We start from the raw sequence: 17,814 nt of genomic DNA, 5'->3' as shown, positions 1-17,814 counted from the left end.
TGTTTTTTTTAATTACATGTCACTTTTTATGGACAAAAGCAATGTCTAAACTAAAATGTTTTACATATAACAACATGAAACATTTGTAAAGACTAATAAACAAAATAAAAGGTTGGTCAAATAAAAGTTATATAATGCAGTGCAGTATTTGCTGAACTGATCTAGCCTGCTCATCTGTGTAATGGTACAAGAGCACATTTTAACTGGAGAGATGGATCATCTTGTGGTCTTCTTACTTACTGTAAGTATTTCCTATACACCTCAATGTAGACACATCCATTGGGCAAAAGTTGTTTCTAGTATCACCCTACTAATCATCGACATAAAACAGCAGTTTAGAAAGACATTTCAATCGACTACTTGAGCATGATTTTAGAAAAATATTACAATCATCTGACTTTTTTGGGAGGTTATTTGTATTCATTCTGTTGAGTAAGCCCCCCGAAACTAAACTAATAATAAAAACAACTAAAAAAAACAAAGATTACCTTTGAAAACTCCACATGCCACATGGCAAGACAGACTTTCCTGTTGCTAACTTCCTGGAAGGAGACCATCTAAACAGTCTGGTTCTGAAAAACACAGTGTCCTAACATACTCTAGTCGAGTGCTAGAGATGATTCAACAAGGTTAAGTACAACTAATTTTTTTAAGCAAATCTGACCTCAAAGGGAGAAAACCATTGAAGAGTAAAGGACTTCTCATCTACGTTAGCTTAAAAGAGATTTTGAGATTGAGATTTTGTTTTTGACCTTGGAAACACATCAGTCAATTTAGGAGCCATTGCGAAGCATTAAATCATAATACATGATCTAAAAAACATGTAAATTTGAACATCTACGTCATGAGCTTTGATTGAAAGGTCCAGAACAGCTGCTAAATGGAGCTTGAGGTGAGATTGTTTAGTCAACTACTGTTTCCAAAACCAAAAATAAACTTCATTAAAACATTAACATTAAACATTGCTCCAAGTTTTGTATTCAAATTTGTATTTATATGTTGTCTTCAAGTGCTTGTGTTTGATCCTGTGTTTCTGTTCTGTATTTTATTAAAATAGTTTGCACTTTTTGAATGATTATGGATTAAACACTTCAATTATATTGCCTAAAATGCACAATGGATGATTATCACAAGAGAAAATCCCTTCCACACTGAAGTCCTCCCAATCCAGACAGACTGTCTACTTTCTGTCTTTCAACATAATTAATCCCCTGAGCCGCAGGAACAAAGATCTTTCTTCTGACCCTGGAAATATGACAATTACAATATAACTCACACTTTGAATTCAAGAGATGTGAAACGACAGACCACTTCATATCGTCACGTCATCTTCGAATCATTTGCACTATGGGTGTCCCAGTCACAGCTGCAAACGTCCATTTGTCAGCAACAATTTAAGCATCATCTAATACCCCTTATGTCATAACCTCTCCCCAACAACTAGGAAAACTAACACACACTTGAACCCTCTCAGGGGACCCCTGGGTGTGATCTAGTTTCTTTTTTAAGTATGAAGAAAGTGAGAGGGATCACTTAGCGTGGGAGGAAGTTGAGAATTTCCCCGGAAGAGGGAAGACAATGCGACTGCCTAGACCAGCCTGGAGTTAAAGGAGTTATTTAAAGGGGTCAGAGCATCATGTTGGGTTGTGTGTGAGACATATAAAATGACAAACAGATAGACTGGACATACTCTTTCTGTCTCTTTCACACAGCACACAGTAAAAAGAGCAAAAGAGCACACATACAACATCAATTAAGCACATCTGTCCGGTTAAATAGCTAAAAAATCGAACATTAAGTTACTGAATGTCATACGGTTCATTTCAATTTAAGCCTCTGGAATGTTTTACTAATCACTGTTAATAGGTTTACTGAAAAATGTAAGACAGCAATTTGAAACTTCAACACAATATATTTTTTTTGGCAACATTTGTGGTGATAAACTCTCATCGTTGCGGTATGGCAGCACACACCTCTATGAAATGATGCCAAACTGTCAGCGTCAGAAAAGTTCACACCCTACCAATCCCTAAAGGCGGAACAGCTTGTTTTATTTCAGTATGAGTAAATTATGCGATATCCTGTCAGAAAACTACACACGGTGCGTTTGCTGCCTCATTGTTTAAGTAAGGTTGTTTTGAGAGGTTTATACTCTGCAATTTCGGATGCTTATACACCTAAAAACATGTCAATTTCTAGAATAATTTGTAATTTTTCTTGAGTGCAGCAGGCTGATTTATTCTGTTTTGTTAGAAACTCACCTTTTTTTTTTGCATTTATACTAATAACAGGTTTTCTGACTTGATAACAAACATCTTGACTTGTAAGATGAAGACAGCAGGGATATCAACTTTACAGACAAACCTGAATAGACGTGCCTCATTCGTCTATTTATAAGCCATCGCTCTGCCCAATAAAAACAACTTCTGATCCAGACAAGACATTTGAAATTTACCAGAACGCCGTCTTGTTCAGGCAGCTCTAGATAATCTGTTTACATTCAAAACATGTCAAGATATCAAATCTGTATTTAATATCACCCTAATCAGTGATGTAATTTATATGCATGCAATAATTTTACTTGTAGTGTGAAATTACTTAAACACAGTGTGTAGCCTTGTATTTTATATTATGTGTCCTGTGTGTTTTTTGCTTTGTACTGTTTGTTATTGTGGTGTTATATTTATTCATTTTGACCTGCCGAAGGGACTGCAAATGAAAATTAGCTCTAAGCTAATTTTGGTACAGTACATCAAATGTTACCATTTATGTTTAACACTGTACATGGTCCCAGTCAATACATAAATAAATAAAGTATTGTGCATTTGAAATCATCTGCAAGAGAGAGGAGAGAGTCAGTTTTTAATACTTCAGTAGCAAAAGATTTGTGTGATCTCTCATGTCAGTCTCTCTCACAAGATGTCTGCCGCTACATCCCTCCCCGCCGACCTTCACACAACGTGCTATCTATGCCGAACTGCACAGAAACAAGACCTTCGTGTTGCTGAAACTCCAACATAGTCTGTTCCACTTTCCTTCACTAACTCTGGATTAGTCCTCCTCCTCCTCTTCCTCCCACATTGACGCAAAGCCTGCCTCACTGTGTGCTGTCATGCTGTGGTATTAGAGAGATATGAGCATTTCAATAAGTGTGCTGCATGCAGAGTAACATCCACACACAGACAATACATTATATAAGTAAATAATAATGTAGTTTAACCATAGTTAAGTGCTAACAAACAGTCTGTATGTCAGGTAAGTATAGGAGTAAACTTCTGTCATGGATGTTTTTATAACAGGTATATTTTCTACTAAGTATGTTATCAATATAAACCTGTGATTTATTCGACCATGTATACTTATGCTGCCATATGTCCTTGAAAATAGATTACCATTTAGATGAAAATCCTACTCATATTAATCTCCTTATACATACTTATATATGTTACAAGTCTGTCTCAGTCCAGCAGCAACAAAATATCTCAGAGACAAATCAGACAGAGAAAAAAAGACGTCTAACATCCAAGTTATCAGTTGTCAGTCTGAAGAATAATAATACATTTAATTTGTACTGCACTTTGCATTCATATTGAAACTCAGTGTTACAGTATTAATAACATAGAACAACAACAGAAAGAAAATATTAATAATAAGAGTTAAGATGAAAAAGCCTCACTGGTATACAAGTACATTGAAAATCCAACACAAGACTCCTCAAAGTTTAAGACTAAATAAAAACCCTACAAGCACACAGTAATGAACATCACTGAAACAAAGTTTTAAACCAAATTATTTCCCCAACATTTATCTGGTCACAACATGCCTTTTTTAATATTTCATCATCGTTCAGTAATATTTCAATAGGTTTCAATGTGACTGTTTTTAAGAACCTGGTCAATGGCGCAAAGATGGTCCAAAGATATAGATGGCTAGCAAGAACACACACTGAGTAAACTAACATCACTGCTGTCAGTCTTAATGTATTAAATACATTAGGATGCTGTTTTTAATACTAAACTTGGTCAGTCCACAGCACTTTCAGGTTATAACTGCAGAGCAAATCATTATAAAACTATTTTCAGTCACATTCAATCAAGTGTTCCTCACATCATGTCTTCAACATCTACTTAAGAAACAGTTAAAACACTGAAATATATATATATGTAATTTTGACACTGACAGTGCGAGAACAGACAGGTAGTGTAGGTTTAGGGTTAACAAGGTGAGTCGCTGTGAGCTTCTGAAGGCCGAGCAAAACCAGTTCATGACTAGCTGCATTAGGAAGTACAGATAATAAAACTACCAAGACACAACTGTAGATTTGATCAGCCACAGAGTCGACACAACATAAAACATGTAAATATGTGTTTGCATATGCGGTAAATACACACCAGGCTCTGCTCTGCATTATTACTAACTTGGCACACAATAGCAGTGATCAGGTGAAATTCACACTTGTGAAAAGTGCAATCTGTCTGAAATAAGTTAAGATATCAGGGATCACTTGTAAATAAACAATAATAATAATAGACAATAATACTTCAAGCAACACACCAGGTAAACACGGAACTATGGACGATCTGTTTTCAATACTCATCCTGCATCATTTTCCAGTCGACGCTGGTGGGGCGACACTCAGTGGACTGGATGGCGTGTCTCACTGCTGTAGTGAAACCAGTGAAACCAGTGCTCTTACTTGAGGTGAAAGAAGCCGGACGGTTTTGTTGGTGCAGCCATTAGCATGTTAGCTTGGTTCTTGTGAGTTATATGGATCTATAATAAATGAAAGACAATTTGGGTTAATTACAACTGAATTATTTGGGTTCAAATTCCTTTAATTTGATCAAACATTATTCTGTCTAATATTAAAACAAACAAAAACAACAGCACTGATATTTTGATGACACATCACATCCTGTGTTATTTTAGCTCTCTCTGGTCCACCTCCAGTGTGCACCCTCAGCCATGAACCCTGACTTTAAATGACATCAGACGCCTGATCAGAGTGAGTGTCTGAGTGAAACAACCTCTCTGAAACTGCAGCTTACCTTCATGACGGTTATAGTTTTTAGTTTTAGAGAGGTATGGATTGACTTTTATGGTCATTTGGCTGCAATTTGTGCTGCGGTTGAATTCTACTGCATTATACTAGTAAATATTTTAATATTTTGTCCACCCAATTTACAGTATATCTATTAGGGTAGACTAAATATTAGAAACATTGGTCTAGCTTTGTGTGTGTATAACTTCAGACTTCTCCTGCTGTCATTTTCAACATTTGAATGCTATGAATTATGGGCAATTGGGGGAGGCTCAGTTGGTATTGCAGGTTTGCCATGAATCGCATGGTTTGCAGTCCAATCGCTGAGCTGTTCCTGTCTACATGTGAAAGTGTCCTATGGAAAAATGTAAATCATTTTGGATTAAAGTGTCTGCCAAATGAATGCAATATAATGTGATACACTGTAAGTCTGCAGGATTGCAGACTCATAGAAAGTGAGCAGAAAAGGCTCAAAAAGTCAGCGAGAGTGTCAGTCATTGAGGTCACAGTGGGACAGCCCTGAGCTCTGGTGGATTTATTATGAACGTGTGCCAGTCCAGACCGGACAGACGGACAGTGGCACTCGGCCTCAGCTCACACAGATAAATATAGTCAGAGTAAATGTTAACTATGTTACGCTAATTGAAATGTTGTTGATGTATCTGGTTGAAGAAAAAGGCAGCAGTAACACACACTCCATCACAATAATCAAAATAAATGTGTGAATACTTTTAATTACAGAGCTAAACTTGTTGAAAATTACATTGTTATTATCACCATTACTTGTCTTAACTCTGAATCAGAATTGCTAATAACACTTACAGTACAAGGAGGTTGCATCCACGGCTCCCCATCAATTTGCATGGGCAGGGCTTTGACTGTTCTATACACAGGGAGGAGTAACAATCAGATTTAATTATACTGAACCATTTATACTGTATGTGAACATTATGTCAAAATATGTGTCTGCTTAAAACAGACACGGGATAATTAGGAGGGACACCTGACAATATAATGCAATCTTAAACAATAGCCACAAGCAACTCATTTTTGAGGCTGTGGTTTGTACTGTTTCTGTATGAGGCTGTATTATGTTATGATATATTCATCACCACGTAGGTAAAAATACACAACCTGATGGTAATTTTAGAGGTCTGTGCCAGTCTGTGCCCAGTCTTCAGTCCAGTGTAGATCTGTCCCATCTCCATGGCTCCTTCCAGCCCCACCACCTCCAGACGTTTATCGCTCATATCTGGAGAGAGATACGACACACAGATACAAGGTGAAACAGTTTAAAACCAACACTACTGATGAGGTGATTTATGAGAGTACAGAACCAGCCAAGTCTCACCTTGTGAGATCGTTTTGAGAAGTTCAGGGTCAGTGATGACCTCACTATGCTCCGCCTCTGCCACACCGTCAGGCTTCTTGGATTCGCCCCAGAGGTTGGAGCCTCCGTGTATGCTGGGTATGTTGAGGACAGCGATGCCCTCCAGAGACAGACTGCTCAGGTCCAGGTGTCTCCCGCAGCACTAGCGAAGGTAAAACAACAGGTTGTTTTGTGTTTACACCACTGAAGAAAGACAAAATTCAGAACTTGAACTGCTAATTATTAGATTTGGCGAAACAGCTACATGAGTGCGGTTGATGTTTTCACCTCAATGGTGAGACACTCCTTGAGCTTCTTGCAAGAGGCAGAGATGGTCTCAGAAGTGGCGAACTCAAAATACCAAAGTTTGTTCTTCATTCTTAAAAATAACACAGAAGAAATCTTCAACATCAATGATCTCAAAAAACTAAGTTGTTGTTTCATGAAAAAACATCTTTACACATACAGTTAAAATGAAACCTCACCTGCTGTTGAACCTCTGTGGGTGTTTCTCTCTCATGGAGTGGAAACGATGAGCAATAGAAGCATCCTGCTCACACGGCACAAATGAAATCATGTTAAGTCCTATTTTACACAATATATTCATGTTTCTGTGTATGTCCATATGAAATTATCAGACTGTTTTTTTGCAACTGTTTAAAGGATTACAGAAATCAATCAATACTCATGTGCAATGTTATTAATTCCTCCTTGCTGAGTTTGTGACTCACCACTCCAATGGAGAAGTAGTTGTTGATGATCTCGTAGGGAACAGGGTCTCCTACTTCTTGAGGATCGTCCGGTATCACCTGGATGCTCCAGCGGTCCATGGGAACCAACTCACTGCCTTCGATCTCCTTCAGGATCTCTCTCAAATCAGACCCCTCATATCCTTTCATGGGAGAAGCAGGTATATAACTCTTTGTACCAATGTCAGTGTGGAGGCATGAGCTAGAACTGAATGCTTGGTTTTACCTCCTCCCCAGCGTAGACAGCGAGCCAAGTCGTTCCCTGTGCCCAGAGGCAGGACAGCCACTGGAGGATGCACCTGGAGGTCTGCTTTGTCTGCAATCAGGTCAGTTATTTAGCCTCAGAGATAGTCATCTTAATTATCTCTCTAAATCTATGCAGCAGTACCTATAGCATCCAGGAGCCACCCGACTGTGCCGTCCCCTCCACACACCAAGATCCTGTACTCACGTAGATTATGGAAGAAATGAAGTCTGGGAAAAAAATAAGTCAGTGTTAATGTGAAGAAAAACAAAACACAATATGCAATTAACGTGCGGGATTAGAGTAGTGAAGGTGTGCTGTACCCCGGGGCTGGGCCTCCATTAGACAGGTTATACACTTGACGAGGGTTCAGCAGGTACTGAAACTTCCTGAGCACCCTGTGGAAAAAAAAACAAATCAACACACCCAGAGACTGAGAGGGAACAAATGCTTATTCAAAAATTAAGGTGCAACCAGTTCAGATCATTTTGTAGTGTACAAATGTAGTGTACATTTTGTAATACTGCACAGCCTGAGCCTGCACCTCGATAACATAATCTGCAAAGAAATGACAGTTTAAAGCCATATTGATATTTGTGCCACCCTATATACATATGAAAACTTACCTTTCACCCTGCTTTCCTCCACTTTTTGGATTGACAAACACCAGCAGAGGGTGGGTATCTGGAATTGGTACAATCTGAAGGAAAATAAATTTAATAGGATTTACTGGAACATACAACTCATATGAAGAATGCATACATTATTTCAGTACTTTAAGATATGTGGACACGTGCTGTCAGTTGGCCTACTGTACAGGTTTATATTCATACTATACAGTATATATGGAACTTCTAAGGCATTGCATAGACAAATCTCTTAACATTTATCATCTGTGTCATTTTTTTTTCTTTCCTATAATGGGTAAGCTAGATTTATTTTGGGGTGGCGTATCACTTTAAATTTAGTGACTGCATCAGTGGGTTTGTCTGTCAAAGTGGATAACCATGACAGATGTATTTCTCCAGTGACATCACGCTGAACCGAAAAAAAACAGGCTAAAAAAACACTTGCAGAGTCCTTAAAAAAATCACCAAAAACATCACGATAAATCACTGACATGGATATTCACCCAAGCATCAAGGATATGCAGATGGCAGTGCATGATGGGTGTACAAATGGAAAAAAAGAATAAAAGTATGTGTTGAGAAGAGCAGACCTGCAGGATGTGGCCATCAGGGGTGACATTCAACAGGCTGGTGTCCTCCTCCTGGGGGGAAAAACAAGACAAACATGCAATTTATTCAAAATAATCCTGAAGAAAAGAAAATGCTCAATAAAGCTTATTGTATACAGTAGTATTTTATAATCACTTTACCTTTGAGACAGCGTATATGGCCCATGGAGGGAGTATATGATCTTTCAGCGGCCCACATTCACAGGTTGATATTCCAGAGAAAATACACTCATCATGACGCTTAACAAAAAAGAGACAAGACTTAGTGAACATAGCATAGCAGTGATCCCTCTTTTGTTCATTTTGATATCCTAAAGCACCTGAACACACAGTCCTCACCATCTCCTGGCACCACACACAACGCCTCCCTGCTAAAGTTTTGATCTTCTTATGGCAGACCTGACACTTTGTGGAGTTACAGTCAGCTCTGACCCAGTCGTGAGCCGCTATCTGAGACAAAGAGGAGCAGAAAACAGCAGAGAGGTTGAGGACCAAGTGTAACCAGTGTAAATGTTACTTATCCTTTTATTAACAATGTTACAAACCTCAGCTGTGAATACAAATACCACAACTACCACTGCATACTAGTCCGCTTGTAATTACCTCATGTTGTTTTCACATATTCTTCTACTCACAATGTCTAGACAAGTCTTAAAATGCTGTCCAAAGTCATCATGAGCATCGCCCCAGGAGCGATGTTCATGTTCACTTTAGTGGTGCCAAAACAACAACCCAACCCTGAATGACTGCAGGAAAAATCATGTTGTTGTTAACTTGAAAAGAATTGACACAGACCACACCTTCCTCCAGAGCAGCTGAGGAACTTTAATATGGCCTCGGATGGCTTTTTGGATAACCACTGACTTGGCAGACACGCATCACCAGATCAAATATCTGTAAAGCACACTGGCACCTCCACCTCCGCAAGCAGCTCAGGAAATTTAAGCGCTTACAGATGAGTGTGAATCAGTGAGTTGTGGCCGTCACACTGCACTGGAAAAACGGTGAATGAACTTTGTCTACGCTTGTGTAAAATTAGGACATTTAACAGATGTACCGAACAGACTGTGCCAGATGTAATCCGCACTTTAAAAAAACACTGATGGGTTGAACTTATTACTGACTAATGCACTGTAATGTTCTCTGTTGTTAACGTGTTTGCTGTGGTTTTTGGTTTTGCAATAAAAGAGATGTGACATGATACGTTCTCTTAAACATGACAAATGACAAATATACTTATAGATATATAAATGATAATAAAATGCTCATGTTAATGTTACTGTAAATCTGTAATGCAGAAATAAAACCAAACCAAAGGAAGAAACTGGATATGAAGAGGAACTGTTGTGCTTCTTACACCCATGTCTTTTTTAGATTTGACAAAGGTGGGAGCACAGGGTTCGGGATTCTTGTTGGCACACTGACTGTGGACGGTGTACTTGCAACCTGAGGGCAGAGAAATGGAGAAATATTAGAGAAGTTCAAGACAAAAACACAGCTTTCTCCAGTAGAACTTTACAGAACAGTTTTATATCTTATTACATGTATTCTTACTTATGGGAAACTGTGACACTGACAATTAACAGACAGTACAAGTGAACTGGAAAAGGCTGGACTACTCCAGTTGATTTGTACTGTTGTATGAGGTACTTGGTTGCCTCCTGGTGGTGGCTGTGAGTGCTTACAGGTGCAGCAGAGTCCCTGCTTCCCGAGTCCGAGCAGCATGCTCTGACACACACTACAGTAGGTTGGCTTGTTGAAATGCTTCATCCTCCAAATATGCTGCCCGTCCTTCTCTGTCATCTGTGAATGAGGAGAAAAAGGAAATTTCCACATTTAAAAAAAGGAGAAAAGCAAATATAACTGGGCTGTGTTGTTCATTTAAAGTTGTATCATTCATTAAAAAGGCAAAAGATGTTGTAGTGAAACTTAAGATTTGCATGTGCAGCCAAATTCTCACCTTCAGTCCAAGCAGAACAAGTAAAGGCACATTGGTCATGCCTCCCTTCAACCACTCCTCCAACGTGACGGTGCCACTGTCGTCCACATCGATCGCTGTCATCATGTCCTGAAGCACCTGCCCAACCACAGAAACATCTCCTGACAATCTTTCATCTAACTCCTGTTTATCTGTGTGACATAATAAGTTTTATGACAACCCCTCCCTGTAATTATCATGACCAGTTTATTACTTCCTTATACCTTCCACCATGTAAAAATATATATGACAAATCCAAAACCTTTGTGATTATTGGGATTTTGTGAATTTAAATCATAAAGGCTTAAAAATAACATACAGGTCTGAGTTCTGTCACGTCCCAGCCCAGGTAATCTGCAGCTCGCATCATCTGGGTGATTATACGATCCACTTCCTGATGAAGAAACAACAGCGTTTACATTCACAGTGGAGTGGTGGTGTGACCATGTCCTTAATCTCAATCTTCCTCTGCATCTTCTACATCATCTTATTTATTCATGGTTTGTTTGTTTGACGACATAAGGGTAGTTTAAGGAATGTTTTTATTTTTCCCTTTGAATAAATACTTCAATTTTTAATCTGGGCAGGTTTGTATAGAATTAAAGCTTTTCAAATAAGCTGAGGAGGAGCAGAAGTTAAATGTATTAATTAGCCCATTAATCAAGCAACAAAACAGTGAATTTGACTTGTTTTTACATTTTGCAGAACTAATTGCAAACAATAAATGTGCATGTCTCGACTGTTTTAAGTGAACACAAAAGAATCCCAAATGATTTTACATAATAAATGTGATTTTAATCACATGTCAGTTAGAGAAACTTACTGAACTGTCCAGGAGTCCGTTACAATCTTTGTCGTAAAGTTTGAAAGTAACTGCAAACACAACACAGAAAGTCAGTGATGCAAACATTGTCTCTTCACTTTCTCAGACCTTCAAAATCATCACTCTTGATTATCGATCAGTCGTGAATGTACATTAAATGCAGCTGCATTGTAATAAATGTGTCACAAAGAGTTCAGAAGGTGAATGAAACCAACATTCAAGCTTCTCCCGCGGCTGTCCGTCCTCCAGCACCGAGAAGTAACAGGACACATCACGAAGAAAGACCCCACCTGAGAAAACACGTAGGAACTTTTGACCCAACTGGAAAGCATTATTACATTACTGAGGTCTAAAGAAACTACACACTGTGTCTGACTTTAATAACCAAAGCAGGATATTTTAAGCTCCTGGTGAAAATGTGGGACAACAGTATAAAAAGCAAATAGTTTTTCATTGGTTGGTTATTGGAGCAGGTGCACTAATCTCCAGAGCTACGCCTACGGACATTCCTATGACACAACACTAAAAGATAAAAATAAACAGACAAACAAGTTGGCATTTGTCCAATAGGAAATACTCTTAGTAGCATTCTTTCTTTGAATATTTCAGAAAGTTTTGTGGTGCATTCCCAACCAACTAAACCAGGAAGATTAGACGTGCAAAATGAGTTACCTCCTTTGGGCAGAGGGCTCTTTGTGGAGCCATCCTGCTCTACGTGTTGGAAATAGCGGAAAAGACGTTGGCAAAAATCTGCAGGGAAGTCATCCACCTCTAGGTAGGTCTTGAGAAAGAGACAGAAACCCACAGCGTCGACACACTGAGGAGACAATTCAAACAATCAGACTGCAATTAGCAAATCATTTTCCTTGGAAGTTTCCTAGAAAGAACAAAATTATTGGGAAGTAATTATGCTAAAAAAAAGTGACAATTAGTAATTCAACCTAATAGATTCTGCACAACTACAGTATATTGTAGTACTACTATAAGTTAAAGCACAGCAGGTCAGCTGAACATGCAAAACTGTCCCCAAATGTTTCACTGCCCTGGAAAGATGTGTGTTTGAGTAGGTGCTGTTGCATGACTGACCTCTCCGAAGCTGTGCTGGGCCAGCCGACCCCCGGCGTGAAACTCCTTAATCACATCTTTCACCCTCAAACTGCTGTCTGCGAGCACAACATTGAAGAGATCAAAAAGTGAGTGAAATTCATGAATCTAAAAGGGCATAAGAGAGGATTTAGATTTAATGCCATCAACACGTCGGCCTGCTGCGGACACGACTGATGAAAAAACTGAAGAATACTACAGTTGAGAACAGAGAAGCTTAGAGACTAATTCAGTTCTTTGTCAATTTGCCATTTGTCCCGCGCATTAATTACATGGGCGTTAAAACAGGAACCAAATGCGAGATCATCACTCCATCAACTGTGGACACGCAGAGTGGATCCTGCATTAAATCTGGCTTTGGCTCCTGATGTCAGAGGTAACACACAGTGGTGCTTTTCTCAGGTCCAGGGAGGCGCGGGTGTAATTATCCATCCATCCATTATCCAACAGTGCAAATAACTCCCCCCCACCTCACCAACACTAAAAGCCTACAGACTCATTTCATTTCTTTCAAAGCCTCTGAGTGTACAGTAGAATATTTTTAGCACTGCGCCACTTTTTCTTTCCTGTCAACAGGTCTATCAAAACCTGCATTAGCTGTGACCCCAGCGCAGGAGCGAGCATCTTCCTGTTGGAGTTCTTGTTTGTGTTTTTGTGTTGATGGTGAATGATCCTCCAGAGAGCATTTTGAAATGTTTTTGTGTGTGGATGGTGAATGAATAAGAGGAACTCCTTCAGTCATTTATTTTACGATACTAATGTCCAGTATGACCACCTTAGAGCTCACTCACAAATTTGACAGCAACTGGAAACACATTAAAGCAAATCAGAGATCCAGGAACAAGAAAAGTTTGCACTCCCGAATCAATCTGAATGTGTTCTTACTTGTTTCCTTTCAGGTTCTATGTTCAGCACAGTGGAGCAAAATGCAAAGATGTTTAAAGTGAAGACGTTTCAGCATTTTCCTCCCCTTCACCCGCCTGTGCTGAGAATGTAAACTGAAAGAATTTAATCTAAAGAGCTCTGTTATTGATCCGGTGTGAAAACCTCTCTTGTTCCCGCTGGACTTTGACTATAGTTACACGTTACATGCACACAACTGTCTTCTTGTCTTTGGTTTTTCCTCTACCTCTCTTTACCTTCTTTAAGTCAGTGACCCATTGTTTCTTTAATTTCTTACAACTTCAAAAGCATCATTCCTAATTATTCAGTCCTAAGTGTATATAAAAGGTAGCTACTTACTATAAATAAGTAAAGCTGCAACGATTAGTCAACTACTCGATTAGTCATAATTAGCAACTATTTTGAGTCATTTTTTTAAGTCAAAATACCAAATATTTGATGGTTTCAGATTCTGAAATTTGACAGTTTGCTGCTTTTTCTTGTCTTATATTATTGTAAATTGAACATCTTAAGGTTTTGGACTGTTGGTCAGACAAAAAAAAGGCATTTTGTCTATTTGTGATGGGAATTTTCACCTGATTTTTAATGTTTTATAGACCAAAATAATTAATTGATTAGTCAAAAAAATAATCAAAAGATTAATCAATAATGACAATGATCGTTAGTTGCAGCCCTAATAAATATTTTCATTTGTATTGATCCATAGCAAATGCTTTTTGCTTCCCCTCTTCCATTGCAGGGTCAGTGAAGGGTCAGCTACACAAAAGCATCCCAGAGGTCACTTAACGCAGCTGAGTGTTACATGCAAGCGATTGTTGAAATAATGTTGAGTCAGACGGTGAAACTTACATTCCATGTAGTGCTGCAGCTGGATAAAATCCACAGGAGTCAGAGACCCCTCTGCATCATCGGATGAGGCCATGTCTATCAGTTGAACAACAACAGGACGGACACAGAGGTGACAGCGCGGAAAACAACCTGCAGAGACGTTGTAGAAGCAAGGAGCGAGTCTTTTGTGCAATAGCTCTTTGGTCAATGAGGGTTTTTAGAGTGACTCACATAAACAATAAACTGGTTTGCTTCCATTCCTGAGATTAGACATGGAAATGATAAGTCAAACACTCCCCTCTCAAGGGACAGCCACAGAGTTTAGTTTTAGATATTCAGGTAGAGATTTCCCTTCTAATGAGGAATCACCAGAATCCAGTGCAGATATTAACTCACACAATTCACATTTAGGTCACAGTTTTTTAATAAGAACTAACAAGAGGAGGAGGTTACTCCACAGTCAGCTCACATGAAGCAATAAGTGATACAACATGGCAGGATTTATGAGGCAGAGTCTCAGCAAAGATATTTAAAAGCAAGCCTGTAAAGATAGAGACTGTGCTGCTAATCATGTCCAGCTGTATTCTTTTTACAAGTCTTCTAGCCAGCCAAAAACACTGTAATATCCCATCAGCCTAATGAACCTACAAATCAGAGTCTAGCAGAGAAATCAACAACTGACAGGTAGGACTTTTTAGTTTATTATGCTGTCTAGGTGCTGCACAGGTGTTCAGTCATCCAGACAGGAGGACGGCTGGTGCTGAACTCCTTACCTTGTCAGTCTCTCTCAGGCTGTCCCAAACACAGAGCGGCACTTTGAAATGTAGGCTGACGGCAGCTGGTACTTGTGGGTAAATGTCTGGCGCGGTATTAGCGGATATGAGGGATTAATGGGCGGAGGAGGAGCTTTCAGCGACATAATTACAGTTAGTGGCACCGCCTCGCATGCGCACACGCGCGCACACGGACGCACTTGTTTGATTTATTGCGTCCTTCCAACAAGTCGACACGTTTTTTTGTTTGTTTTTTTTATAAACACTGCAGCTTTAAGCCTTAAAAATTAAAATCAAATTAAAGGACTGGTTTAAAATTTTTCAAGTCCAACATTTTCTATTAACAGCAGCAGTTTGTGGACTGAGGTTAGATAGTCAGTTAAACTTACCCCTGTAAGACAAAATAATGCATTTTTCTAATTCAAAAACCATCTCAGTAATAATGCAGCTGTCCATCATGCTGAAGGTGACAGGATTGGTAGTTTTTAGGTGAAGCAGATTGAAATGACTCCTTTAGCACAACTGCAGCTTAAACTGTTTAGAGGATAGATTCGTAATTTTTCATGTCTCTCTTAAAGCAACAGTCAGGTGTCTACATGAACACTGAAAGAGGTTTTCCTTGCTGTAATCATTCCTCCTGTTTATACTGGCTATTAAAAAGATCTCCTTCAAATGTTCTTTCAATGTAAATGATGGAGGATAAAGTGTCACACAGCAGTCTGAGTTAGTTATATCAAGTGGATATCTGCCACATTTACAGTCTTTTTAGCATTGAATTCCCTCTCTGTGTTTCCCCTGAGGTTTTCCTGTTGAGCTGTGGTGGAAGAAAAAACCTATTTCAATATTCATTTGGGCAATGACTGTTGTTTTATGACTTGAAAAACTGTGAACCCACCCTTTAAGTTAATATTTGAAGACATGTTGACACACCTGTAGCTACTTTATTAGGCTAAAAGGAAATATAAAATCAATGAGCTCAACTTGTTTCATAAGAGAGGATGAGGTCCACAGTAAGATAAGATATGCTGAGTCAAAATAAGTGAACTGAAGATAAAATGTCACAAACTGATGTGGATTTTCTGATGAGGCAGTGACACTGTAGGTACCAGTCTATTATCAGGCTATTACAGGTGTAATAAACAGAAAGGGAAGAGATCATCTGAATATTTAAAACTTTATTGTCCATTACAAGCCTTTGGACTTTGTCTTTGGCACACCACACAAGTAAGAACACAGTGCATAGCTACAGAGTAAAAACATGAGTTAAAACATGAGTTATGATGATGGTGAGCGCTCTAAATACCTGCATCCAACTAGAGGAGCAACAGAAAATACCAAAGAGGAGGGATTAAATGAGATTTCAAACATGAACAGTTGCACAGCTGAAGGGGAATCTGCCAGTCAGGTGGCAACAGTAAAAATCCTATTCAACCAAAATAAAGGAAAAACATAAAGGAACATTAGAGCCTATTCAGCAACGTGGGCATAGAATTAAAAGATGAACACACAGTGAGGACGAAGCAGGAAGAGAGGTGTCATAAAATGATCCTCAGCCAGCAGCGACATAAATAGACACATGAATAGATCGCGCTTCCCTCATGCAACTGACAAATGTTTTTATATATTATCATAATGTGTTGTGATATATGTGATATATTTGAAGTGAATTACCGAATAATACTGCTACTTGTACACATATTGTAAAAAGGGTATATATATTTTTGATCTACATTTCTTTCTATTTCTTTTATAGCTCTTCCTTCAAAAAAGTACAAGTGGAATTCATGTTTTCACTTGTAAAGTATTTTAATTTCATACATATAACATTCAAACACCACAGATGCCTTCATGGGCTGTATGTGCAAATTCCCTCATTGTGAAATGCTGTTTCACTCGTCCATTCACTTACATTTCACAAGTGGAGGCCTCTCTGATGAATGTTATGCTCTTATAGAAATTTGAATTTATTCCATTTGAAATGTCTGAGATCTGTGATAAAAAAAAAATAAAATGTGTTTTGCATGTGATAAACAGAGATGAGTTTTTTTGTAATAGCTTGATATACATCAAAATTTACAGAACGACTAGGTGGTTATACTCACCTTGTCCTTTATCAGCATGTATTGTGACATATACGTGGAGTCACCTGTATGATTATTGTAGCAGCTCATTCAGTCACAGATTAATTCCACCAAAGAGAAAGACAAAACGCTTCAGGTGTTCATTTGTGCCCAAGAACTGTGACAACAGGATAAAACAGCTGTGAAGGCCGACCACCACCATTCTCATCCCACCTTACACACTCCATCTACAGTATGTTCAGTATGTATGTGTGTATATATGTATGTATATGTGTATGTGTGTGTATTTATGTGGATGTGTATATGTGTGTGTGTTGGTTGTAGGTTTGGACACACTTTCTCATTCAAAGTGTGTGTGTGTGTGTGTGTGTGTGTGTGTGTGTGTGTGTGTGTGTGTGTGTGTGTGCGCACGCGCAGTGACCCTTCCCTCTAAGGAGACAAGTGGACCCAAACCATGCCAGCAAAATGCCCCCCACAGTAGAGCCACCAGATCCCCTTACAGTGGGGGTCAAGCATTCAGACTTGTACCAGTTTTTCCTTTAATTTATTACCCGTCTGCATATCTATAGCTACATCTACTTGAACCATTTCTTCTACGCATATTTTGCACAACCTTTCTATTTTTACAACCCACAAGTCAGGTCATGTAGCCTAAGTATTATAATATGTATAATGTTTATAACG

General features: G+C 38.8%; 1 protein-coding gene across 2 annotated transcripts; it reads right to left on the bottom strand.

Moving 5' to 3' along the window:
• Nucleotides 1-3,530: 3,530 nt before the first annotated feature.
• dgkab (diacylglycerol kinase, alpha b) lies at nucleotides 3,531-15,267 on the bottom strand. Of its 2 annotated transcripts, XM_044350262.1 has the most exons (24): nucleotides 15,050-15,267; nucleotides 14,298-14,426; nucleotides 12,528-12,604; nucleotides 12,114-12,258; nucleotides 11,657-11,731; nucleotides 11,442-11,491; nucleotides 10,938-11,012; nucleotides 10,601-10,717; nucleotides 10,326-10,443; nucleotides 9,998-10,086; nucleotides 8,980-9,090; nucleotides 8,782-8,880; nucleotides 8,623-8,673; nucleotides 8,030-8,103; nucleotides 7,727-7,801; nucleotides 7,548-7,633; nucleotides 7,386-7,475; nucleotides 7,142-7,302; nucleotides 6,896-6,960; nucleotides 6,699-6,789; nucleotides 6,393-6,573; nucleotides 6,176-6,293; nucleotides 5,864-5,924; nucleotides 3,531-4,773 (listed from the first exon to the last, which is right to left on the bottom strand). In XM_044350262.1, the coding sequence occupies exons 2-24, from the start codon at nucleotides 14,368-14,370 to the stop codon at nucleotides 4,693-4,695; spliced, it is 2,163 nt and encodes a 720-aa protein (XP_044206197.1). In that variant the 5' UTR covers nucleotides 14,371-14,426; nucleotides 15,050-15,267; the 3' UTR covers nucleotides 3,531-4,692. The 2 variants fall into 2 exon arrangements, with proteins under 2 accessions (XP_044206197.1, XP_044206198.1); XM_044350263.1 differs by lacking the exons at nucleotides 9,998-10,086; nucleotides 10,326-10,443; nucleotides 10,601-10,717; ... (5 more) ...; nucleotides 14,298-14,426; nucleotides 15,050-15,267 and adding an exon at nucleotides 9,186-9,912.
• Between the last annotated feature and the right edge of the window lie 2,547 nt (nucleotides 15,268-17,814).

Source organism: Thunnus albacares, chromosome 4 (genome assembly GCF_914725855.1).
Source record: "Thunnus albacares chromosome 4, fThuAlb1.1, whole genome shotgun sequence".
Taxonomy (NCBI): Eukaryota; Metazoa; Chordata; class Actinopteri; order Scombriformes; family Scombridae; genus Thunnus; species Thunnus albacares.
The sequence above is the reverse complement of the archived record's forward strand: the minus strand, read 5'-3'. Positions and strand labels throughout refer to the sequence as shown.

Coding starts and splice junctions, on each gene's coding strand:
- dgkab (XM_044350262.1), bottom strand. CDS start 14,370: ATGGCCTCATCCGATGATGCAGAGGGGTCTCTGACTCCTGTGGATTTT. Junction 11,492..11,656: donor GCCGCGGGAGAAGCTTGAAT/GTTGGTTTCATT, acceptor TTGTGTTTGCAG/TTACTTTCAAACTTTACGAC. Junction 8,881..8,979: donor GTGTGTGGTGCCAGGAGATG/GTGAGGACTGTG, acceptor TTTTTTGTTAAG/CGTCATGATGAGTGTATTTT.